The 27,044-nt window shown below is 47.7% G+C and overlaps 1 protein-coding gene across 1 annotated transcript; it reads left to right on the forward strand.

The window, feature by feature from the left end:
* Positions 1-268: 268 nt before the first annotated feature.
* Positions 269-26,038, forward strand: LOC309358468 (lysosomal acid glucosylceramidase-like). The gene is made up of 11 exons (XM_081891612.1): positions 269-418; positions 11,325-11,429; positions 12,332-12,523; positions 13,874-14,023; positions 15,742-15,875; positions 17,838-18,010; positions 19,486-19,723; positions 20,913-21,137; positions 22,493-22,656; positions 23,605-23,721; positions 25,048-26,038. The coding sequence occupies exons 2-11, from the start codon at positions 11,372-11,374 to the stop codon at positions 25,184-25,186; spliced, it is 1,590 nt and encodes a 529-aa protein (XP_081747738.1). The 5' UTR covers positions 269-418; positions 11,325-11,371; the 3' UTR covers positions 25,187-26,038.
* The last annotated feature ends 1,006 nt before the right edge of the window (positions 26,039-27,044 follow it).

Below are 27,044 nucleotides of genomic sequence, written 5' to 3' on the forward strand. Positions count from 1 at the left end.
GCCTTGCAGTTTGCCTCAGCTTTTAATTTAAAAGCAGGCCTCTGCCCTGAAAATTTGGGGGGTTTTTTTTCTCGGCCTAAGACTTGGAATGAGCAGGTCTGTGTAGCCCTGCGGCGAGGCAGAGCTCCTGCTTCCACAACTCTGGGCGTGTCGAAGAAAGCGCTTGCAACACCCAGGCCCCAATTCCCAGAGGAATTGCAGATCCAAAACGGGGGAACAGGGAACCAGGTTTCATCAGGAGTGGATTTTCCTGTTGAGCCAGACGGGCGGGATCCCTCCCACTGATTCTTGCCAGATCCACCAGCCAGCTGCTCTCATGTGTTTCAGGATCCCGGGGAGCCACGCAAGGGAACTGGGTTCTGGAAGCATCAAGACTGAGCCAGGGGTCCTCTGTCTCGCATCTGTGGCGGACAAACAGGTGAGTTGGGGCAGGGGTTGTCGCAGGGAGTGGGGGACAGGGCATGGAAGGAGATGGGGTTGTGACAGGCCTGGATTCCGTCTTTCCCACGTGGGAGAGAGAGCTGCTCTTGAATTTCTTCCCCTAGCGAAGAAAGTCCACAGCTGTCTATGGAGGCACATAAAAGGAAGTTCTTACAGTGGTACCTCAGGTTAAGTACTTAATTCATTCTGGAGGTCTGTTCTTAACCTGAAACTGTTCTTAACCTGAAGCACCACTTTAGCTAATGGGGCCACCTGCTGCTGCTGCGCCGCCAGAGCCCAATTTCTGTTCTCATCCTGAAGCAAAGTTCTTAACCTGAAGCACTATTTCTGGGTTAGCGGAGTCTGTAACCTGAAGCGTATGTAACCTGAGGTAGCACTGTATTTACACTGCGTATAGTAAGGGCATGAATTTGAGCTGTTTCCCCCTTGCTGCAATCCTTTCGCAGGGAAAACCCACTCTTAGCTCGGAGAAAATCAGCCTGGAGAAAATCCAAACTGAGCACTAAAGAGCTGGTTTCGCCCAGGAAACAGGGGGGGAGGGGGGAGAGAGACATGGGACGTAAGGAAGTGTGGATGAACGCTTAAGAGGTGACACAGCAGAAGTTGAATGTCTTTTACTGCTTCTTTTAATTTTTTCCAATTACCCTGCGGAACTCCCTGTCACAGGAGAAAGGGATGGCTTCCAACTTGGAATGGCTTTGAAAGTGGATTAACGGAGGCAGAGTAGCAGAGGCCGAGGCTACTGATGGCTGCTAAACTCTCTGACTATATCCACCTCCACGGTCAGAGGCAGTAATGCTTGTGAATGTAATTTTCTTGAAAATACAGAAGGGGAGATTTGCTGTTCCCCTCAGGTCCTGCTTGTGGGATTCTCATTGGGGCGAGTGGTGTTGGGGGATGAGTGTTCAGACCTCCTGGGCTCTCACTTGTGGGGTGCCTCAGGGTTCTGTCCTCTCCCCCATGCTTTTTAACATCTACATGAAGCCACTGGGAGAGTTCGTCAGGGGGTTTGGGCTGGGTGTTCATCAGTATGCAGATGATACCCAGCTCTACGTCTTTTTAAAATCAGAACCAGTGAAGGCAGTGAAGGTCCTGTGTGAGTGCCTGGAGGCGGCTGGAGGATGGATTGAGGCTGAATCCTGACAAGACAGGAGGACTGTTTTGGGGGGACAGGGGGCGGGCTGGTGTGGGGGACTCCCTTGCCCAGAATGGGGTAACTGTGCCCCTGAAGGATCAGGTGCGAAGCCTGGGAGTCATTTTGGACTCACAGCTGTCTATAAAGGCGCAGGTCAATTCTGTGTCCAGGGCAGCTGTCTAACAGCTCCCTCTGGTACGCAGGCTGAGACCCAACCTGCCCATATAGCACTGGTCTTGAAAGACCTACATTTCAAATTCAAAGTGTTGGTGCTGACCTTTAAAGCCCTAAACGGCTTCGGTCCAGTATACCTGAAGGAGCGTCTCCACTCTATCGTCCAGCCTGGACACTGAGGTCCATCTCTGAGGGCCTTCTGGCAGTTCCCTCACTGCGAGAAGTGAAGTTACAGGGAACCAGACACAGGGCCTTCTTGGTAGTGGCGCCCGCCCCGTGGAACGCCCTCCCATCAGATGTCAAGGAAATAAACAACTATCTGACTTTTAGAAGACATCTGAAGGCAGCCCTGTACAGGGCAGTTTTTTTAAAAAAATGTTTCATTATGTTTTTATATATGTTGGAAGCCACCCAGAGTAGCTGGGGCATCCCAGTCAGATGGGCGGGGTATAAATAATACAATTAATATTGTTATTATGGAATAGGATGTCCCTATTTTCATCAGAGAAATGTTGGAGGGTATGCTAACCTACCTCACAGGGTTGTTCTGAGGATAAAATGGGGAGGGGGGATAGATTTATATGTCCCACCTTGAGTTCCTTGGGGTGGGGGAAGTAGGCTATAAATTTAATAAGTACAGTGGTACCTCGGGTTAAGAACTTAATTCGTTCTGGAGGTCCGTTCTTAACCTGAAACTGTTCTTAACCTAAAGCACCACTTTAGCTAATGGGGCCTCCCGCTGCCGCTGTGCTGCCGGAGCACGATTTCTGTTCTCATCCTGAAGCAAAGTTCTTAACCTGAGGTACTATTTCTGGGTTAGCGGAGTCTGTAACCTGAAGCGTATGTAACCCGAGGTACCACAGTACATAAATAATCTCATCCACAAACCATGGGGGTCCTTGTCCCAAATCAGCAGGCCACGAAATACAACCATCTAATTTTCCCCTAGCCTAGCCTAAAACCTTTGAAGTCTTTTTGCCTTTCTAGAGCAGGAAGGCTGTCCTCTGATCATCTGATGTTGTCTGCGCCTTTTCTCGAACCCTTGGCCAGTGGTGGTGTCACAAAAAGCAACAGCTGCCTTGCTCCGTTTCCCTGATGCTGCAAAAAAAGCATGTGCTGATTGCGTCTGCACAATCACCGCAGTGTTGACTTTGATCCTGAGATTGTAAGCCTAGTGGGGCAGGGACCTGTTCTCTTAATCCATTTCGCAATTGATTGCTTGATTGCAAGGAAACCGCAAAGCAATTACTAGCACTTCCAAGGAGACTCTCTGTACTTTGGAAAGCTGAGCCGCTATAGAGCAGATCAGGGAAATACCGGTACCTCCTTTTGTGCAGCTGGAGAGCTGCACTCACTTCTCTACAACCTTCCGAGGGCCACTTGCCAGCGGCGGGAGGGGCCAGAGACAAAAGTGGGAGGTTTTTATATTTGTGCAATAGGCTAGCTTTTTCACACTCACACATCCCTCTATCCAGAGGCGCCGAGTTCTGTGCGGCATGCGGGGGCGGAGCTTGTTGAATGCACATGATGTCACACGTATGACACACATGTGACATCACACCCGGCGGTAGGAAGTCTTCCTTTGTTCTTGATATAATTTTATAGTGTTGTGAAAACTTCAATAACAATTTATAGGAGGAGGCCGCAAGGCCCTACAGGGCCCTCAAGATTGTGGGGGGCTCAGGCCCATCTTCACATATTTTTGGGGGGCTGAGCTGAGCACAGCCCCATAGAGTTCTTTCTTTCTTTCTTTCTTTCTTTCTTTCTTTCTTTCTTTCTTTCTTTCTTTCTTTCTTTCTTTCTTTCTTTCTTTCTTTCTTTCTTTCTTTCTTTCTTCCTTCCTTCCTTCCTTCCTTCCTTCCTTCCTTCCTTCCTTCCTTCCTTCCTTCCTTCCTTCCTCTCTCTCTCTTCCTCTCTCTCTCTCTCTCTCTCTCTCTCTCTCTCTCTCTCTGTCTGTCTTCCAGCCAGGCAAAGCATCCATTCCAACCAAGCCGAAACCCTTAAAAGAGAGAGAGACTGTGTGTGTGTGTGTGTGTGTGTGTGTGTGTGTGTGTGTGCCAAGCAGAACCAATAAGGAATCTGACCTAGGAAGGATCCCCAAAAGAGGAGGGGTCTGCAGAAGAAGGACCATAGCTCATTGGCAAAGCATAGGCTTTGTATTCAATCCCGGGCATCTCTACGTTGGGCTGGAGAATGAATTTTATTATTACGGTCACAGACCAGTTCCGGCTCACTTACAATATCGGAAAAATCATAAAACACAACAGGATTACATTGGATTGCGATTGGGTTTAACAGAGGCACTTCAGATATAACAGCAGTTAAAAATATACATTAAATCTTGATCACTAGAATATAACCTAAAATTGTCATTTAAAACCGTAATCATTTTGGTAGAACAGCCTGTTCCCTAAGTTGGAAGCTGGAGAAAGACTCCTTTCCTAAGACCCTGGAGAGCTCCAGTGTGGACAATGCAGAGCTCGCCGGACAAACGATCTCATGGAGCCCCAGTGCAGATTAAAAACTTTTCTGCCTCCTAGCATTGGAACTCACAGTCATCCACTGCAGGTGAACGCTGGCAGATTTTTACCCCCCCCCAAAAAAAAGATTTATTAGTTTTCTCTTATAAAACACAGACAAAAGCACAAAACGAAAACATGGCATTTGACACAACATAAAAACTTAACAACAGTAAAAACACACCAAAAAAAGAACAATTTTTTTCCTTCTTATTCCTTGGTGTATTTACATTGCTAAAAGACTTCCTTGACACCCACCAATCTGGATTTCATCATATCACATATTTAGCAGTTCCCAATTTCCTATTTATAACATCAGTATCTTCTGAACGCTGGGAGATTTTAGAATGGTTTAACCATGGAACGCCTGCCCACAGGAGGCAGGGACAGCTACCAACTTGGACAGAGAACTAGCCGTGACGGCTGTGCTCTGCTTCTGCGGTCCTGGGTAGCAATGCTTCTGAATTTCATGGACACATAGACCATAGAACTGTAAAGTTGGAAGGGACCTTGAGGGAAATCTAGTCCAACCCCCTGCAATGCTGGAATGCTCGACGTGGGGCTCCAAGCCACGACCCTCTTCCAACTGAGCTATCCCAGGTCCCAGATCATCATCATCATCATCATTTATTATTTATACCCCGCCCATCTGGCTGAGTTTCCCCAGCCACTCTGGGCGGCTCCCAATCAAGTGTTAAAAACAAGACAGTGTTAAATATTTAAAACTTCCTTGAACAGGGCTGCCTTCAGATATCTTTTAAAGATAAGATAGCTGCTTATTTCCTTTACCTCTGAAGGGAAGATGTTCCACAGGGCGGGCGCCACTACCGAGAAGGCCCTCTGTCTGGTTCCCTGTAACCTCACTTCTCACAATGAGGGAACCGCCAGAAGGCCCTCGGTGCTGGATCTCAGTGTCCGGACTGAACGATGGAGGTGGAGACGCTCCTTCAGGTATACTGGACCGAGGCCATTTAGGGCTTGAAAGGTCAGCACCAACATTTTGAATTGTGCTCGGAAACGTACCGGGAGCCAGTGTAGGTCTTTCTAGACCGGTGTTATGTGGTCTCGGCAGCCACTCCCAGTCACCAGTCTAGCTGCCGCATTTTGGATTAATTGCAGTTTCCGGGTCACCTTCAAAGGTAGCCCCACGTAGAGCGCGTTGCAGTAGTCCAAGCGTGAGATAACTAGAGCATGCACCACTCTGGCGAGACAGTCCGCGGGCAGGTAGGGTCTCATCCTGCATACCAGATGGAGCTGGTAAACAGCTGCCCTGGACACAGAGTTAACCTGCGCCTCCATGGACAGCTGTGAGTAAAAAATGACTCCCAGGCTGCGCACCTGGTCCTTCAGGGGCACAGTTACCCCATTCAGGACCAGGGAATCTCTCACACCCGCCCGCTCCCTGTCCCCCAAAAACAGTACTTCTGTCTAGTCAGGATTCAACCTCAATCCATTAGCTGCTATCCATCCGCCAACTGCCTCCAGGCACTTGTACAGGATGTTCACTGCCTTCACTGGTTTCTCTAATTCCCTTTCAAAGTCACCCGAGTTAGCAGCCATCATGGCCTCCTGTGGGAGGGAGTTCCGAAGTCTAACTGTAGGCAGTGTAAATAAGAACTTCCTTTTATGACTCCCAGGCTGCGCACCTGGTCCTTCAGGGGCACAGTTACCCCATTCAGGACCAGGGAATCCCCCACACCCGCCCGCTCCCTGTCCCCCAAAAACAGTACTTCTGTCTTGTCAGGATTCAACCTCAATCTGTTAACCGCCATCCATCCTCCAGCCGCCTCCAATCATCAGCTGTTTATTCTTCTTCCAGAAACTTTGTGCGGCAACTGCCAGGGCACTACAATGTTCAAAGACTTTTTATTTTATTTGTAAGCCTGAAATAACAAGAGCACTGGTGGAATATGTAGGAGGAGGGCCTCCGTGCTACTTTTTGCAGGTCATGACAGTACAGAGTTGGTGGTGCCAGGTGATGCTGACCATATTGAGCACAATTGGAGTTTTTCTTGTGGGTTTCCCAGAAGTGGCTTGGCCACTGTGAAAACAGGATGCTGGACTAGACAGGCCCTTGGCCTGATCCTGCAGGCTCTTCCTAGGTTCTTATATTTAGCTACTGTCACTCTTGGAGAACTGAACTGAAGCCCGAGGGGTGGGAGAAACTTGGAGGATCAAAAGAGACAGGTTGGTCCACCTGCATGTTCTTACATCTACGGATTCAGCCTTCAGAGCAGTAGAACACAGAACTAATAGTCCTGTTTAAGGAAGTTTTTAATGCTTAATGCTATATTGTGTTTTAATATTCGGTTGGGAGCCGCCCAGAGTGGCTGGGGAAACCCAGCCAGATGGGCGGGGTATAAATAATATATTATTATTACTATTATTCTAGCACTTTCCCATAGTTACTCCTATCCTGCTTTGAACCCCATACCCTCCAACATTTCTCTGATGAAAATAGGACATCCTGTTCCAGGCTTCCTCAACATCGGCCCTCCAGATGTTTTGAGACTACAACTCCCATCCTCCCTGACCACTGGTCCTGCTAGCTAGGGATCATGGGAGTTGTAGGCCAAAAACATCAGGAGGGCCGAGGTTGAGGAAGCCTGTCCTATTCAATAATAATAATAATAATTTTATAATTCATACCCTGCCCATCTGACTGGGTTGCCCAGGCCACTCTGGGTAGCTTCTAACATACTGTATATAAAAACAGAATTAAACATTAAAAAGTGAGAAACTTCCCTACACAGGGCTGCCTCCAGATGTCTTCTAAAGGTTGTATAGTTACTTATCTCCTTGGCTCGGGGTTCACATAGCTCCATAGCCTCCAATCTTTCTCTGATGAAAATAGGGACGTGCTAAGGAGAAGCGGGACATTCTGGGATCAAATCAGAAACCGGGACGGCGTCTGTAAATCCAGGACTGTCTCTGGCAAATAGGGACACTTGGAAGGTCTGCAGTGCCGGCCCACTCATGAGGCAAGGGGCAGCAACTGCCTCTGGCGGCAGGTACCACCAGGGCAGCAGATCCTGACGTTGATCTTTCCTCCCTGCTTGCTCCTGAGGCAGATCTTCCCTAACCCCTTCTTCACTGGTGGGGAAGGGGGCTGTCATTTTGGGGGTCCACCTCAGGTGGCAAATTGTCTTGGGCCAGCCCTGTTTGCACCTGCAGACTGCCTGGGGAAAATATTCTCCCAGCCACCTTCTCCCTCTCATCCTCCTACGCCAGCCACACCTTAGGGCCTCCTTGGCCCATCCCAACAGACACAGACCGGTTTGTTTTTGTCTAATGCTGCAGCAACTTGCCCTCCAGTCGGAGCAGTTGCCATCTTGTTTCAACTGGACCTGCTCCTCTGCCTTTTAATGGACGCCTGGCAGACAGAAGCTAATCCAGAGAAGCTCTTCCTCATCATTTCCTTTTATGTGCTCTGATGTCTGTCAGATAAGAACTGGCGAAGAGGCTCAGGCGCTTGCCACATCTGATTTGCATCTCTTCCTTACAAAAAAAAGGGGGGGCAAAAAAAGCATTGGGCGCCATATATTTGAATAACATCGTTTCCCCTTCCCTGCAAAGAATCATGAGAAGTGTAGTTTTGTTAACGGAAAAATCCGAGGGCTCCCTTGGACAAAAACAAAGACACCAACCAGGATAACTTGGAGCAAAACAGCTTGGCCTTTATTGAAGACTGTCGCAACAGGACTCCCACCAGCAACAAGATGAAGCAAAATGGAAGCCCAGAACAAAAGAGGACCCCAACTTTTATTAGTTACTAATTCCCCAAACTACACCCCTAAGACTACATCACAACAACATCACAACTACATCACAAAAAGGAGGGGTTGAGGGAGGGGTTGCGGTTCCCCCTTTCCCCCTCCCCATGAGTACTTTCCAGGTGACAGAGGGGAGTTTGCAGTTTCCTGCCCCCAGAGGGAAGAGCTGATTATTGTCCTTTGTTCCAGTCCATGCTGAATCCACTCCCATATGCAAGTTCTTTGTGATCTTGATGGTCTTCTGTCTAGGACCATCAGGGTTGGCATAGCAACTGGGCAGGGCTCCTGTGTATGTGCTGGTATGCTCAAGGGATTATGGCTGCCCTGTATCAAACCTTCCCCATTTTGTAGTCCTTCCTTCGTGGAGTAAAATAAAAATGGAACAGTGCAGATCTGATGTATGGTTGATTTTCTATGAATTTATAACAGAAGCGTAGCGTATGTAGTGTGTGTGTGTGAAGTTTGTACAAACTGAATGATGGGGGGGGGGCGTTTCCCGCCAGTGGCGTAGCGTGGGTTGTCAGCACCCGGGGCAAGGCAAGTAATTTGCGCCCCCTAACCCGTGGATTTGTGCACCCTAACCCTAACCCCCAGATGTTGCGCCCGGTGCGGCCGGCCCCCCCTGCACCCCCCACGCTACGCCACTGGTTCCCGCAACAGTTTATACCACAAAGAGCTCCATTTCCCAGCACCCTTAACAAACTACAGCTCCCAGGATTCTCTGGGGGGAAATCACGTGTTTTAATGCGTTTTAGATGGACCCTGTGTGCAGCCACACACTGCTGCGCATCAGTCAAGGTGGTTTGCCTGATCCAAGCAGAGAAATGCCTCTAACCCAGATTCCTGTTTCCAACAGGGGACAGCCAAAGTGCCTCTGGAAAACAAATGCTGAATGCCCTCATGCAATGCTGATTCTTCTTCTCTCTGTTTTTTTTAAAAGCATTTTTCCTTCCTAATGTGCATGAATCTTAAAGGGAGCACGGGTATTCAGCTTAAAAGGAACAAGGAGCTGTCAAATTGAAACGTTTGGGACCTCTGCTGGCAAGCAGTGAGTTAACAGTTGCGGAGCAGGCGATGGCCAAAAGGGGTGGGTTTATGCAAATATCACACCAATGGCCGTCGAGCTGACCTGACAGACGGCTGAGAAATGGATAAAATTAACAGAATCCACTATTTTTGAAATTAAACTGCCCATCAAAAGGCTGGTGCGTTCGGCAACAGAAGCAGAAACGTTGCCAGAGCTTGTTTTGTTGAACTGGAAACGGTGCTGATTCCGTCGGGGCGGTGAGCGCTTTGCAATACCAGATGCCCTCCGAGAGCTCAAAAGGCATCCGGAAAGAAGACCCGCTTAATTTTTGCTCTGCTTGGTATCGCTTCTCGGCCTTTTGGCTAAGATCGAGTGTAGTATCTGTTCTTATCAGTTTAATATCTGATATGTCCTCTATTTGAGGACTATATATTAAATGGATTTTTGGAACTGGGAGATGGAATAGGGGCTTGCTCCGTCCACTCCATGCATCGACCTGGTATTGCAGTACCTCCAGGAACGGTGCACCTCCCTCTGGGGGGAATTTTATTGGTGCAAAAAAAAGATCAAAGCAAGTCTAAGGTTTTTGTAACTGTGTATTGATTGGTGCTGAGCCTAGGGCTTGTCGATCAGAGATGGGTTGAGCTCCACACCAGAGTTGGTCACAACTGGACCTAATGGTGAGGGGTCCCTTTACCTTTACCTTTACCTTTGTAGTGGAAGCAGTGGAATTCTACGTTCCTTCCACTACATACATGCAAACTCATTCAGCAGTAAGGGTGTTTCATGTTCTTCCTAAACATTGTACAGTGGTACCTCGGGTTACATACGCTTCAGGTTACAGACTCCGCTGGCCCAGAAATAGTGCTTCAGGTTAAGAACTTTGCTTCAGGATGAGAACAGAAATCGTGCTCCGACGGTCAGAAGGTCAGCGGTTCAAATCCCTGCGACGGGGTGAGCTCCCGTTGTTCGGTCCCTGCTCCTGCCAACCTAGCAGTTCCAAAGCACATCAAAGTGCAAGTAGATAAATAGGTACCACTCCAGAGGGAAGGTAAACGGCATTTCCGTGCACTGCTCTGGTTCGCCAGAAGCAGATTAGTCATGCTGGCCACATGACCCGGAAAAACTGTCTGCGGACAAACGCCAGCTCCCTCGGCCACTAAAGCAAGATGAGCACCACAACCCCAGAGTCGTCCGTGACTGGACTTAACAGTCAGGGGTCCCTTTACCTTTACCACTTTCTGAAACAACACGAGAAGCAAACCACACCCATCCTTCCAAACCCACATTTGGCTCAGTTTTGCAATGCAGCTCTCTGACCAATGTTCACAAAAATGCAGAGATCTGTGCCTAAAAATGAGTATGTTGTTTCAAATGACAGAAAGAGATGCGTTATAGTAGGAGAAATTGCTTGCAGAAATATCAAAACTTCATTAAAATGTGTTTCTTAGAAGTCACAAAAATGTGTGACTAAACTGCTGTTGAATTTTCATGAGGATGTTAAGAAAAGAAAATTGGCAAGTCGCTGCAGGAACGAGGAGAACCAAAGTTGAGATGGATAAAAGGAGAAAAAGAAATGGACGGATCCTTCTGTCCATCCTCACAAGGGAAGCGTGCAGCTGACGAAAGTCATCTGGTCCGGCCCCTCGATTGGCTGTGCCCCATCTCCCAGATCTCGATCTGCCAGTCATGCAGAAGGAATTTGAGTCAGTTTGCATTTAAAGGCAAACCTCCCTCATTCGCTCTTTCTGAAAGATCTTTCAAAATTCCCTCCACCTCTGCATTTTGCAATGAGTTTTTCCAGCCCAGTCACGTTCATCAAAATGCATACATCAGGATAAAATGTGCATCGAAATGCATATAATTGCGAAAAGCATGTACCCAAATGCACTATATTAGGGGACCTGGATTGGAAGCAGTAGATTAGGAAATAATTTTTTTGCATAGAATCATGAAAAATGCCTGCTAAAATGCTGATTAATTCTCATGAGATCTCCTCCCCCCTTTTAAGTAATAATCACAAACTGATGAGGAAAACAGCACTTAAGACTGGAAAAAACAAGATGGGCAGACACTGAAATGGATGAAGCTATCTGACTCTTTTTGCACTGCACTTTGCACATGCCCATAGAAGTCTTGTTGGACAAAACACAGCTGAAAACACAGCTGGAGGGAGAGCTGGCTAGCCATGAGGTTATAAATGATGAGCCTTGAAATCATGACTGAACACGCCCCCCCTTTTATTGTTGTTTCAGGACCATCTTTCCCGGCAGCAATATTTACTGCATCTGGCTGTGAAACCATGTGGAAAGGGGCCATTGTTTGCTTCCTGCTTCTCCAGCTGACGGTTGCTGTGGCAGGTGAGCGACATTCGACCGAAGGTTTACGATTACAAACAAGCCTGGCCTTACCAACCAAGAGACTTGCCTCCAGAAGATGTGCCAATGACTCCCCCCTGCCCCGTTTGAGGTCTAAGTAGAGCATCCACACCCAGAGGCAGTCTACCTGTGGTGACGAAAGGTGTTGCTCAGTCATTGTGGTGCTGGATGGCAAAGGGGGGCTTTCCGATGGAGGCTGAATATTGCAGAAGCAAGATGGGTCATTGGCTACCGGGCTGTTTTATTAACAAAAAAGATCAACTCCCCACCCCACCCCCACCCCTCGCTTCCCAGAAAGAAAAAAATGGGAATAATTGAGGAGGAAGGATGTGGGCTGATGTGGGCACTGCAAAGAATTGCAGGTATGAGGAGCACTGATTATCCCACGATGAACACCCTTTTAGAAGTACTTTTGGTTCTGGAAATATAATCCAAGGCTCAGCCACCATTGGCCATTCTTTAGCTTTCTAACTATACCAGCGTTCTGTGCTTGCCATAACTTCACCCCCACTCTCTCAACTGCGACATCACAGACCAATGAGGTGGCCCAGATGTTTCCTCCTATCAGGGAAAAGCCATTTCTATTCCTATCATGGTTGTCCCTCTAACACTTGCTCAGACCACGCACCCACTGCTTCTTGTCATGCTGCAGTTCATAGCGCCACCTGTCTGTGGTCAAGCCAACTGCAGTGTGATGACATGCTTACATTTTTATTATATGCATAGAAATAAATTGCAATTGTTCTAGCGCATACGGCTTTGTGTGGCTACTGATTCGGCAAAGCTTTCCTGCTGAGAGGCCTCATTGATCTCTTCCTGACTTACCTCTCCGCTTCCCAGAAATGGAACAACAAAAAAGCCAGATTTTCCCTTCCTTTCCCCAGGAGGCCGTCCATGTTCTGCCAGGAATTTTGGGCACGGCTCATTGGTGTGTGAATGTGGAGCTAACTACTGTGACACCTTGGAGCCTGTCTCCCTCCTTCCTCTGGGTTCCTACGTCAAGTATGAAAGCAACAAAGCCGGGTCGCGTGTGGAGCGCAGTGAAGGAGCCCTGCACAATGACCCTCCAGGAAAAGGTGGGTTTGTCTACTTTTTTAGATCTACTTCCAAGGAGTCTTCCTCTCTCTATATATATCCTAACCTTTCTCCAATAAAATTAAGCTTACACACTCCATTTTAACCTCACAACGACCCTGTGAGGTAGGCAGGACTGAGATATGGTGGTTATTTTTAAACAAACATACATCTTAACTGTACTTAATCCAATCTTAGTAACATTGTCAATTTTTATTATATGTAGCCAAAAGCCAAAAGCCTTTACAATTGATGACAGTGAAAAAAGGGAAACTTCCATCTAAAATCATACACGTAACCTGTAGCAGTTTACAACATAAAAAAATTCAGAACATTAAGACTTAAGATTTGCGTGCATTCACATAGCTGGATTCCACATTCTTGACTGCCAGCTCAAATATGGCTACCTGGTGTGTAATAAATAGATGTTTATCTGCAAGGAGCTCTACTGTCACTTGCTGTGCGGCTACTGCTAGTCTACATTAGGAGAAATTCACACTAAAATGCTGGTGTATTTTCGTGGGGGCTTTAAAAAATAAATAAATTTTAGAAATAGCACAGGAAATTTGAGGTAAATAATAATAATTTGGAGTAGAAATGATATGCGGCTGAAAAGAAAATTTAAGGAACCAGGGCGGGGTAGGGAGGGAAGTCAAAGGGATTCAGAGAATCCCTTTTTATTAATTTGATATTCTTTTTGTGTTTATTTTTCTTTGTGGTTGTTGTTGCATTTGCTGTTGTTTGTTTGTTATTTTTGTTAAATTTTGAAAATTTAATCAAAGTAAATAAATAAATAAATGACTGACTGACTGATGTGGAAATGTAGAATTTAAGACTGGAAAAATAAGAAAGAGAGGGAAAACTGCAATGGACAGATTTAGCCCATCCCTACCCTACCCTAAAGGGACGCAGGTGGCGCTGTGGGTTAAAGCCTCAGCGCCTAGGACTTGCCGATCGAAAGGTCGGCGGTTCGAATCCCCGCTGCGGGGTACGCTCCCGCTGCTCGGTCCCAGCGCCTGCCAACCTAGCAGTTCGAAAGCACCTCCGGGTGCAAGTAGATAAATAGGGACCGCTTACCAGCGGGAAGGTAAACGGCGTTTCCGTGTGCGGCTCTGGCTCGCCAGATGCAGCTTTGTCACGCTGGCCACGTGACCCGGAAGTGTCTCCGGACAGCGCTGGCCCCTGGCCTCTTAAGTGAGATGGGCGCACAACCCCAGAGTCTGTCAAGACTGGCCCGTACGGGCAGGGGTACCTTTACCTTACTTTACCCTACCCTAAAGTAGCAGCATCTACTAGGAATAAGCAAGCAGTGCTATGCAATCTAAGCCACCTTCCTTCTTCCTTCCCTATAGAAACCCTCACTCTGAAGATCAAGACATCCCAGAAATATCAAAAAATCAAGGGCTTTGGTGGGGCCTTGACAGATTCGGCGGCCATCAATATCCTGGCGCTTTCTCCAAAGGCTCAGACAAATCTCCTCAAATCCTATTTCTCAGAACAAGGTAAGTTGCCAAGAGGTGGGTAGCAGCAGCCGGGTTGCCAACTTACTCCGCTGGTTCTGCTCCTCTGCTATTCCAGTGGGTGGGTGGGGGGGTGGGAGAAAGCTCTGCCCCATCTAATATCTGCATGCCATCCTGGTGTGGAAGGCAGAAGAGCAAAAATGTTGGCGAACCTGAAGGAAACTGACAAGTCCCAGAGTTGGTGTAACAGTCCAAACCCAGGCATAGGCAAACTCGGCCCTCCAGATGTTTTGGGACTACAACTCCCATCATCCCTAGCTAAAAGGACCAAAACATCTGGAGGGCCCAGTTTGCCTATGCCTGGTCCAAACCTTCTTCACAGGGAACTCTGGGAACGGTAGTTCTGCGATGAAAACAGGGGCCTCCTCCTGTGAACTCTCAGCAAAAACTACAATTCCCAGAATCCTCTGGGGAAGTGGTGTCCTAAGTGGCAGGATGCTGGTTCAAATGTACAGTTGCAGATGGAGCCTGAGAATGGGGAAATGAGAATGGACAGATTCATCCTTTACTACTCTAAGCAGTTATGCTCAGTCCTCACTGGACTTTTTCCACCTGCTTCTTCCCCTGCCCCTCATCCTCCCACAGTAAATATATATATATTTTTAAACTGCTGCAAACCATGGGGCTCCCTGCAATCTTCTTGATACTGCCATCTTGTGTCTGGAAGGTGCAATTACACTAGGGTTTTCTTCCTTTCCTTATACAGTGGTACCTCGGTTTAAGAACTTAATTCGTTCCGGAAGTCCGTACTTAACCTGAAACTGTTCTTAACCTGAGGTACCACTTTAGCTAATGGGGCCTCCTGCTGCCACTGCCACGTGATTTCTGTTCTCATCCTGAAGCAAAGTTCTTAACCCGAGGTACTATTTCTGGGTTAGCAGAGTCTGTAACCTGAAGCGTATGTAACCCGAGGTACCACTGTACATAAAAATCACACGTGACCTCCAGAGGGCAGCCCCATACAATGTCCTTAGCAAGGATGTTGCATTGTCCTGTACCATAACTCCCAGGAAGATTTGCCTCCATTTTTTTTCAGCTTGTGGTGCAAATGCTGTCTAACACTGTTTAACTTGCTCTTTAATTCTTTCTAACTCACTAACTACCCTAATGCTCAAACTCTGAGTTTCACTCTGTCTCAATCTGTCTATCTCGCGATCTGTTTCCCCCCCTCTCTCTTATCTATATTAGGACCCAGTCTATTCTCTTGGTTGTTTTAAACTGATTTAAATATTATAGTTTTACACAGTGCTTTTTTCTGAGGGGACACGGGGGCACACATACCCTTAAACATTTTGTGACTCTTTGTGCTTTTCTCCATTTACTGCATTTATTTTCCCAATTTGAACTATAAAATGGTGATTATCTTGAGTCAAAATGAGAGTACCCCTAAACATTTTTTTAAAGAAAAAAAGGACTGGTTTTACATCATTGTGACCTTCCCTAGGACCCCACGGTGCAGGGCAGGAAAGAAATTGAACAAGTAATAATAGCCACACTCATCGCCTCCAAAGATCCAACAGAATTTGTTAGGCGTGTGGGTTCCAAATCAGACTTTGTCCAATTTACACATTAATTTGCGGATCGGGTGAATTCACTTTGAAATGTGGAAGGACCCCCCCCCCCCCAAAAAAATTTCCTCAGTGAGCCCTATTCCTGGGAGTAACCCTGCTCTGTCTGCCATTGGCTCCGCTTTCTCCAAGGGATCGAATACACCTTGGTCCGCGTCCCCATGGCAAGCTGCGATTTCTCCGTGAGGCTCTATACGTACGACGATTCGGAGGACGACTTTGAGCTGAAAAACTTCAGCCTGACGGAAGAAGACACCAAAATGAAGGTGAAGGGATTTGCCGATCCCCAGGATAAAGATTTAGGCCCATTCCCAGGGGAGAAAGTGGATTCGGTTTGCTTTTTAATGTGAACCCGTTTCATTCGTGCTTAGGGGAAGCAGCTAGTCCTTGACTGACTAAGAAACCTTAGCCCAAGACTCTCAGGCTCCACTTTGGACCCCGAATGCCATCTTATAAGATAAAAGAGAAATTGCCGTAGCTCACTGGTAGAGCATCTGGTCTCAGGTTCAATCCCCAGTCCCCTGTCTAAAATCTTGCAGAGCTGCTGCCAGTCAGTGCAGACAATACCAAGCTATTTTATTTAGTTATTATTTTATAGCTGGACGGACCAAGGGACCAATGCTCTGACGATAGCAGCATCCTCTACTAAGCAGCTGACTCTTCCAGGAATATTGTTGAACTGCAGCCCTGCATCATCCCTGACTATTGGCCAATACTGGCTGTGGATGATAGGAGTTGTAGTCCAACAATAGCTGGAGACAGATAGATAGCCGTGTTGGTCTGCCATAGTCAAAACAAAAAAAATTCCTTCCAGTAGCACCTTAAAGACCAACTAAGTTAGTTCTTGGTATGAGCTTTCGTGTGCATGCACACTTCTTCAGATACACTGAAACAGAAGTCACCAGACCCTTCTATATAGTGAGAAGGTGGGGAGGGGTATTACTCAGAAGGGTGGTGGGAATGGGTGATTGGCAGATAGCTGTGATGAGCCTGTTGACGATGAGCCTGTTCAGGAATCACAAGACAGAGAAACCAGTAGGAGAACACTTCAATCTCCCAGGACATTCTATACAAGATCTCAAAGTAGCTGTTTTACTACAAAGGAATTTCAGAAACAGACTGGAAAGAGAAGCTGCTGAATTGCAACTTATCACCAAACTTAAAACCATGGAGAGACCTGGTCTGAACAAAGACATTGGATTCTTATCTCATTATACATGACAAAGCCATTTTTCACCTTCTCACCCCTTGCTTTTTCCTGTAAGACCTATTGCAGTCCTTAAGAGTCGTCAACAGGCTCATCACAGCTATCTGCCAATCACTACTGGAAGGAATTTTTTTGTTTTGACAATAGCTGGAGAGACACAGTCCACTGCTTGGCCAGCTCTGTTGCCTTTATGGCAGATCCTAAGGACTGAACCACAGGTCTTCTGTGTCCTCTCTTCCACTGATCTGGAGATGAGCGGACCTGGTATCCTTCAGAATATTATTGGACTCCAATGCCCATCATCCACATCTAGTACTGGCCAATAGTTAGGGATGATCGGAGCTGCAGTTCTTGGCCTCCAGCTCTCACCATCCCCATCAGCCAGCATGGCCAATGGTTAGGGATGGTGACAGCCCAACAAGAGCTGGGGGCCACCAGAGGAATCTGGGAAATGTGTCAGGAGCTTGTCCTACACTCGAGTAGGACCCTGGCAGAGAAACATGCCCGACTGGCATGTTCTCTCCCTCCTGGTCATTCGTTCGTGAGCTTCAAAAGCTTTCTTCTGCCCGAACATCACAGCGACCGATTCCAACAGACACTGGCACACTTAGGGATCCATAGAGTCTGCGCAGTTCGTGTGACAGACCTCAGCAACTCAGCATTTTGGCTAATCTACTTTATTTACATATAAACACACACGGAGCACTGCAACATGGCTCCCTCTCTCTCTATCACCAGACAGCAAAGAGAAAAAGAACAAAGGACAATAGTCCCACTACACAGAACACAGTAACACAAACATCCTGTCTCCGTCACTTCCCACTCTGTGGAGTCAAAACATACACCGTTATGTGAAAGACAACAATCCCATGACTGCAATCCCGGAGCAGGAATTCTAACAGAATATTCTCTCTGGCAAACGTGTGAGACCAGTGAAATCACTGAGACACAACACAGGTGTTGGGTAAAATCAGGCCAAATCTTTATTGATTACAAACGATGTTCCACTTTCCCTCCCCAGATCCCAATCCTTCAGCAAGCCCAGGCGGTGGCCAAGAAGCCACTTGCCCTCTATGCCAGCCCTTGGACCTCCCCAGTGTGGATGAAGACCAACGGGGCCATGACAGGCCGAGGGACCCTCAAGGGGAAGCCGGGAGACAGATACCACAAGGCCTGGGCCAACTATTTCATCAGGTAACGACACCGACCACTGACGTTGTTTGGTTCCATTTTATTTGACGGCTGACCAGTTTGCGACAGCCGCAGAGCAATAAAGTTGTTAGGCACACAAACAAAGCACAAAGCTAGTTCAGCAAAGGCTACTGGGAGATGGTGATAGGAATTTTGAGGTCTTAAAAGGTAAAGGGACCCCTGACCATTAGGTCCAGTTGTGACCGACTCTGGGGTTGCGGCGCTCATCTTGCTTTACTGGCCAAGGGAGCCAGCGTAAAGCTTCCGGGTCATGTGGCCAGCATGACTAAGCCGCTTCTGGCGAACCAGAGCAGTGCACGGAAACACCGTTTACCTTCCTGCCGGAGTGGTACCTATTTATCTACTTGCACTTTGACGTGCTTTCGAACTGCTAGGTTGGCAGGAGCAGGGACCGAGCAACGGGAGCTCACCCCGTCGCGGGGATTTGAACCGCCAACCTTCTGATTGGCAAGTCCTAGGCTCTGTGGTTTAACCCACAGCACCACCCGCGTCCCTTTTGAGGTCTTAGATATATGTTAAATGTTCATAAGTGTACCAACCAGGCACACACATAGATCAGCACAGGAAGACCGACCTGAAACCATTTTGATTTCCAAACTGACCAAATGTTTTCCCTGCAAGGAGGGAGGGGGGTCAGGGAGCCTTCCCATTGTCTCAGGAATTGAGTAATCAGCATTTTAATAGGTGACAGCCTATTAGAAAAGGCAATCAGATAACCTGGCAAACAGGAAAAACAACATCCAAATTTCTGTTTTAGACCGCTATTTCTGTGATGTAGGTATGATGTTTCTGGGGGTGGTCTTGATCTACATGGTGGCAATTTCAAAAGTCTATATAAGGCCTTGTTTTGGGTCCCTCCTCTCTCCTGCGGGTGAGGGGAGCACCCTGTTGCAACAGATCAATAAGGATCAGGCTTACTAGCTGCTTTGCTTCTCGATATTCTCTGGTTGGCCTCTGTTATTTTCTCCTACCAATAGGGAACCTACGTAAGGACTCTATATGGGCTCTTGGATACCCCAGAAGGGAAAAGGGCAGATTTTTTGTTTACAACAGAGAAAAATGGCGGAGACTCGAGGAGACAATTCAGCACCAAGGGGCTGCCTTCTTCCTCAGGGGAGAAAAAGGATATCGTAGAGCTGAGAAAGGTTCAGAAATCATCAAGGAAAAAGAGTGAAGAAAGGTTGAAGCATTTGGGACCTTTTCTCTTAGAGAAAAGGCGGGATGAGATGAAATGGTGGATGTCTATAAAAGTTATGTTCAGCCGAGAGAGAGCGGATAGACAAAGTTATTGCACCCTTCTCATCAAACCTGTGGGCATTCCATGAAGCTGAAAATGGGAAGATTCTGGACGGACAAAAAAGTTTAGTTTCTTAAAAGAAAAATCTCAGGAAGTAATATCCTCAGCGACATCTTGGCTCGCAGCTCCTGCTAACTTTCTCTGCCATTCCCCTCTGCAGGTTCTTAGACGAATACGCCAAGTATAACTTGACTTTCTGGGCTGTGACGGCCGGGAACGAGCCGACGGCTGGCGACATCATCTTTTACCCCTTCCAGTGCCTGGGCTTCTCCCCTGAGCACCAACGGGACTTCATTGCCCAAGATCTGGGTCCTGCCTTGGCCAACAGCTCTTACAAGGGCATTGAGCTGATCATTCTCGATGACCAAAGGATGATGCTCCCTTACTGGGCCGAAGTGGTGAGTGGGCCGCCCTGGACTGGTGGAACTCAAACCCCAGGGGCTCTGTTTTCCTGTCTATTTTGCTAAAGGCGTTGGAGATGAGGCCATGTCGACACTATCCGTTTAAAGCCCCAGGAGGCCGTTTGGACAGTCATGGCTTTGCCCTAAGCATCCCTTGAGTCCAGAGCAATAAATTGTTGTTGTTGTTGTTGTTATATGATACAAATAAACCAGGAAGGATCAAGCTAAATACCGTATTTTTGCTCTATAAGACCAGTGGCGTAGCGTGGGGGGTGCAGGGGGGGCCGGCCGCACCGGGCGCAACATCTGGGGGTTAGGGTTAGGGGGCGCAAATCCACGGGTTAGGGGGCGCAAATCCATGGGTTAGGGGGTGCAAATCCACGGGTTAGGGGCGCAAATCCACGGGTTAGGGGGTGCAAATTACTTGCCTTGCCCCGGGTGCTGACAACCCACGCTACGCCACTGTATAAGACTCACTTTTCCCCTCCTAAAAAGTAAGGGGAAATGTGTGTGCGTCTTATGGAGCAAATGCAGGCTGCGCAGCTATCCCAGAAGCCAGAACAGCAAGAGGGATTGCTACTTTTACTGTGCAGCGATCCCTCTTGCTGTTCTGGCTTCTGAGATTCAGAATATTTTTTTTCTTGTTTTCCTCCTCCAAAAACTAGGTGCCTCTTGTGGTCTGGTGCACCTTATAGAGCGAAAAATACGGTATCTATCGAGTTTGGAAACCCAGCCACATGGGCGGGGTATAAATCAACATCATCATCATTATTATCATTATTATTATTTTATCCCAATCAGAGCAGCCGGGGGAAGGACCGATTGCTGTGGCCTGAGGTCTGAACTGATTGCCTCAAGGGGAGTGGGGTAAACTGGTTACCCACACCTGTGGGGAGCAATTGCTAAATTCCCATCTTCATAACCCAGGACAAGGAATTAGACTTCTCTTCCCACCCCTCATCGCTACCTTACAGAGTCTCAAATGTGCACATCCTGAAGATATGGCCCACCGAAACCAGCTAGCCTTGAGTTTGCTTTGGGGATTTGTAGCTCTCATCTTCGCTCTCCTCCATGAGGTCTAGGAACATGCCGGTGGGGGATGGAAAGGCCAAAAATAGAATTTGAAGCTGTTAAGAGCTCCGTGAGCTTGACAACTCGGTTTTTATTATCCCTTGCGTTCTTCTAGGTTCTCAAGGACCCCGTGGCAGCCAGTTACATCAATGGGATCGGCATCCACTGGTATTTGGATTTCCTGGCCCCCATCGACTTGACTCTCTCCATCACTCACCACCTTTTCCCCAAGTATTATCTCATCTCCACCGAAGCCTCTACAGGATCGTATTTTTGGGAGCCCCGTGTGGTGCTGGGGGAGTGGGACCGCGGCAGTAAATACAGCCACAGCATCCTTGCGGTAGGAGCGGGAGTTGCAGTGACTTTTTTTTTTAAAAAAAGAAAAGTTTAGTAGAATTTCAGAGTCTGACATTTGTTTCTTTGTCTGAACAAAATTTCTATACCATTATATACATCAGCTTGGAGGAAACCTCTCCACAGTTAACGAAAAATACAAAATGAAATATGAAAGCGATAGATTAAAAAACCCAGTGAAAAATGAGTACAGGCAGCAACTGTTTTAGGCGCGTCTGATATGTTCGCAGTGACTGCCCATTGTGCCGCTCAGACGTGATCTGAAAACGTCACAGAAAGGGGTGGAATGGGGTGTTTTCAGGCTTACTCGACGGGTGTTCAGATTGTAGGCGATTTCATGGATGTGCGCCAATGTCTCGGAACATAACACCTGCACAAATCGGCCACTGCCAGCTTTTTAAAATATTCAAAAGCTCATTAAAACCAGCTAAAAAGAACTAAAACACCTGTAAACTTCTACGTGTCCGGGTTGGGTTTGCCTAGACAAAGACGTTTTCAGCCGGCGCCCAAAAGAGTACGGTGAAGGTGGCAGTCAATTGGCAGGGAGTTCCACAGATTAGTGTCCTTGAATTCTACTCAATATTGATCCAGAGGCAGATTCCCCAAAAATGGATCAGAGGCAATTGTATTTCATCCAGCAGAGCTTTACTGCTACTGAAGGCAATTGAGCATAATGGTCACAAATCCAATACAATCAGGATTGGCGCTGTTCATAAGAAATCCAGTTGCAGCAGACTTAGCTTAAAATTACAATAACTAAGTCTAAACCTTGACATTATAGCATACTATGTACAAAACACCACACCGGAAGGAAAGGAGATTGAAAGAGAAAGTCAAATCCAGGCTCCTTGTGGTCTATTTTTATAGTCAGCATGATCTTGACAAAAATAGATAAGAGAACCAGTTTAAGCCATCTGTACTCAGCTTCTCTGAAGGAATAACCCAAACATCCGGAACCTTCTGCTTGTTTCTTTCACACAGAGAAGCTTCCAGAACCCTCTGGAATTCAGTAGACTAGGAATTCAGTAGACATCAGATCAATACTTTCATTACTAAGAAATGCAAACTGACATTTAGAACACTAAAATATGGGTTTATCATTTCTTGTTTGCTGCCCTCAGGTGGCTTTGGGAGGAAATGAAAGGCAAAAAATTGAATTAATGCGTAAATTAAGCCTATTAAGAGGTGTGTATGACTATAACGTATTGGTTTCCTTCCTTAGTTTGAAAAGTACTTCTACGCAGCCGGCGCATACAATCTGATCAACCTAGTGGAACATTAAAAATGTGAAATAAATAAGATAAATAAACGAATCAAGTGTTCTTCTCCGCCTTCCTGCAGAATCTCAATAACTACGTCACAGGCTGGACGGACTGGAACCTTGTCCTGGACATGGAAGGAGGCCCCAACTGGAGCAAAAATTATGTTGACAGTCCTGTCATTGTAGACGCGGCCAACGATGTCTTTTACAAACAGCCCATGTTTTATCACATGGCACACTTCAGGTGAGACGGCGGGACCCTCCACAAGTCCCCAAAGCAGGTGACCCCCGTGCCAACCATATTGAGTCCTAAAATGGAGAGGCCCTGTGGGTGGCGCCGCCTCAGGCTACGGCCTGCTGGGCTTTGATGGGTGACAGGGCCTTCTCGGGGTGGCTCCTCGTTTGTGGAACACCCTCCCTGGTGACGTGCACCTGTCCCTCGTGCTCTCAGGTTGCAGGCAGATTTTTATTTAAATGTTCCCGTTCACCCAGGAATCAGATGGCTGATAGATGTGGGACAAGGCAAGGGTGAAATTAAAAACCATGAGGGAATGTGGTTGCTCCAGAGGATGGCAACTCGAGAACGTAGCCTTCTCTGCAGTGGCTCCCCGTCTATGGAACGCTCTCCCCGGGGAAGTTCACCTGGCGCCTTCATTATACACCTTTAGACGCCAGGCAAAAATGTTCCTTTTTAACCAGGCCTTTGGCTGACCTGATCAACATCCTGTACCCTTCTAAAATGCGGCTTTTTTTGGGGGGATGTTACCAAATAATTGTTTTTACTTTGATTTTATATATTGTGATCTTTTATGTGAGCCAACCTGAGACCTCCGGGTATAGGGCGGTATATAAATTCAATAAATAAATATAGATAAACGTTTTAGATGTGGTAAGTATGTTTTTGGAAGCCCCCCCCCCAAATCATCATTATTTTAAACCGTAATGTTTTTAAATATTTTATATTTGCTGCCCTGGGCTCCTCTGGGAGGAAGGTACGGGATACAAATTTAATAAACAAGCAAACAGATAAACACTCTCAGGCCCAGCCCCCCAAACCCCCTCAGGATAACCCCCTTGGTTGTGTTGAGGTGGGACAACTACACCCTCACTCTGCAGCAGCAGGGCTGGTCTTGGGCTACTTAGATCTAACCATATTCCCCTTTCCTCCTGCTTCTTTGATATGCTACTGCAGCAAGTTCCTCCCAGAGGGAACCCAGAGAATTGAGATTCAGAGGAGCAAGTGGACCGACCTGGAATATTCGGCCTTCCTGCGTCCAGATGGCTCAGCGGCCGTTGTTGTCTTGAACAGGTGAGTGGGAGCCAGGTGGCCTCTGTGCTGCCGCTGAACGGCTGTCAGAAGAAAATAAGACGAAAAGTTGCAGGAACCTTTTCTCCAATGTCTTCCTCTTCTCTGCCATGACTCCGCTGCCCGGCCTTTGAGCTTGTTTCGGTTGCCCTTTTCTTGTGGGCCGAGGAAGAAGCAGATTTTCCTGGATTTGTCCCAGGGCGCCCTCCAGAACTATTCCTGGCCAGTGCCAGATTTACGTATAAGCTAAACAAGCTATAGCTTAGGTCCAAAAATGTAAAGGGGAAAAAACTGGAAGCACATTTCCAAAACATAAGAGAAAAAACAAATAAAATAAAACCCACATACAGTTAGAGCTTAATAATTATTTCACTATTAATATACTTCTTCTTAATTGTATTCCACTATTAATATACTTCTTAATTGTATTTCTGTTCAACAATTGCTTTGCTAAAATACACATTTTGTTATGTGCAAATGGCTTCAGATACCTATTAAAAGACTGACCATTAGGTCCAGTCGTGACCGACTCTGGGGTTGCGGCGCTCTTCTCCCTTTATTGGTCGAGGGAGCCGGCGTACAGCTTCCAGGTCATGTGGCCAGCAGGACTAAGCCGCTTCTGGCAAACCAGAGCAGCACATGGAAACGCCGTTTACCGTCCCGCCGGAGTGGTACCTGTTAATTCTTCCAAAGCAGCTCTTTATTTGTAAGCTGGAACAGAACTGAACTGAGGAGCTCAGCCTGCTTATATAGAGCTCCAGAACAATGTAACTGTTGCAACTTTCTAAAACTATCCAATCACTGAACATCACTTTCGATCCTTCATTTGCATACAAACTATCCAATCACTGAACGTCACTTTCGATCCTTCATTTGCATAACTAACCACAATATCCCCCTGCTGGCCCAGGGTGAGAACTTCAGTACATAACAGTACCTATTTATCTACTTGCACTTTGACGTGCTTTCGAACTGCTAGGTTGGCAGGAGCAGGGACCGAGCAACGGGAGCTCACCCCATCGCGGGGATTTGAACCGCCAACCTTCTGATCAGCAAGTCCTAGGCTCTATGGTTTAACCCACAGCGCCACTCGTGTCCCTTAGATACCTATTAGGTCCATAAATTACCATAAAGCATATATTCAACACAAAATACAGTGACAATTTGTTGTTGACAAAGTACAGCTGGACATATAAAGGGCCCCATTACCTTCAGTAGCTTAGGGTCTCATCAAACTGAAATCCGGCTCTTTTCCTGGCCCAGATTTTCCCTTTGGCACACCACCTGCCTGTCTTTCTAAATCGTTTCCTGTCTTGCCCTCTTCCTCAGGTCCCACAAGGATGTCCCGTTTGTCATCTCCGACCCTGGCGTGGGCCACATCGAGGCCGTGTCGACTGCCGACTCCATCCAGACCTACATCTGGGAGCGGCCCAAGGAGGCGGCATCAGAACCCTCCACTCAGCAATAAATGTTCAGCGCCCGTGAGATGGGTTGGCGTTAGCAGGGAGAAGGGGAGATCAGGATGGAGTCCTGGGGATGGGTCTGCCCGCTCTGCAGGAAGGCCTGTATGAACCAGGAACTGAACGGGGTGTTTTCTCTGCAACTGGTGTTGGATAGGTCAACGCTCTCAGTTTCACCCAGAGAGCAGATCTGTTAATGCAGGGGTCAGCAAACTTTTTCAGCAGGGGGCCGGTCCACTTTCCCTCAGACCTTTTGGAGGGCCGGACTATATATTTTTTTGGGAGGAAATGAATTAATTTCTGTCCCCCACAAATAACCCAGAGATGCATTTTAAATAAAAGGACACATTCTACTCATGTAAAAACAGGCTGATTCCTGGACCGTCCGCGGGCCGGATTTAGAAGGCGATAGGGCTGGATCCGGCCCCCGGGCCTTAGTTTGCCTACCCATGTGTTAACATTACTGGACCCAAGCTAGCCATGCCCATTACTTCCAGCGGGTCTACTCTGAGGAGGACCAACATCGGCTGCATAAAAATTCCATAAGATCTTTGACCCGAATGACAGCTCCCACCCACGAGTGTGGCTGGTGGAAGGTGGATTTGAACCATGTTCCTGTCTCCCAGCTCCCAGCAGCCCCAGCAAGCATGCCCAAGGGATGATGGGAGTTGTAGTTCTGCAACGTCGCAAAACCCTGCACTTGCTATAAAACGCCGAGTTTTATAAAACGCCTCTCCTTGCTATTTGAGTTGCCATTCATTCCATAGACGGCTTTACCATGCCCACCTCACGGGGCTGATCGCTTCCTCCTATCTCAGATGTTTTCGTACAATAAACCAGTTTTTTTTCTTTTTCTAGAACCCCACCTGCTTCCTGGCTTTCTTTCATGGGCTCTCGGGCTAGGATGGGTGTAATGGTTATAGGGGTTGCTCGTGCGTAAGTTGCCGCCACTCCTGGCTAGGTTACCTGGTTGAACCCTTTCTGTCTGGACAGCCCTTCACTTCGTGGCTGTTTCAGTCGCTGGCAGAATCCGTCAGTGGGCGTTTCTTGAACTTCTTCCAGCAAAGAAGTTCTTTGACGCCAAGTCTCCTCCTACTCTCCCTGCGCGGAAGTCTTCTGCGCAGGGAGGGTGTGGGCAGCGGAGGACCCGTGCTCTCCCCGCTGGTCTCCGGCGAGGAGTCCTGGAGCCTTCTCTCCGATTCCCCCATCTGCCCCCCTTCACCCCTGGTGTTACGCTGATTTCCTTCCCCAGCAGATGGGCTGCCTCTCTCCCTGCTGGGCCCCTCTCCAGCATCGCTCTGGAGCCTTGCCTCCGCCTCTGGCTCCGATGGCAGTTCCCTGACAATGGGAGTGCAGAGGGGCAGGAGGAGGGCTGTGTTGGCGCCGCATCCCATATATTGTGAGCTCTTTCCCTGTCAGTGTTTCCCAAGAAGTGGAACGACAACTCCAGGGTTTCCCAAAGCCTGAGATGCAAAGAGCGGGAGGCTTGTGACATCGGGTGGGGTTTGGGCCTCGTGGTGCCACAGGCCTTTTATGTCTTAAACAAAGGGTACAGAACTTGTGGCCTTTTGGGTGCTACGGGGCTCCCGGCTCCCATCGCCGGTCGTGGTGGTTGGGGCTGCTGGGATCCAGGAATCCTACATCATCTCTACACCCCCCTTTAGCCTGGGATTGTTATCAGGTTTAGCAGATCTCACTCCATCCATGTTGTGTGGCTCTGCTCAAATAAGGACACTAGAGTCCCTGCTTTCTGTCTGTAACTTGGGAGGTGGCGGAGGCAGCTGTGCTGATGGAGCTTCAAGAGACTCCACCTGTCCTAGCATCACCCAGGTGACCAAGGCCTTGTAGGGGAAATACAGCCATACC

The sequence above is a fragment of the Podarcis melisellensis genome (genome assembly GCF_964234715.1).
Source record: "Podarcis melisellensis genome assembly, chromosome: 16".
NCBI classification, from domain to species: Eukaryota; Metazoa; Chordata; class Lepidosauria; order Squamata; family Lacertidae; genus Podarcis; species Podarcis melisellensis.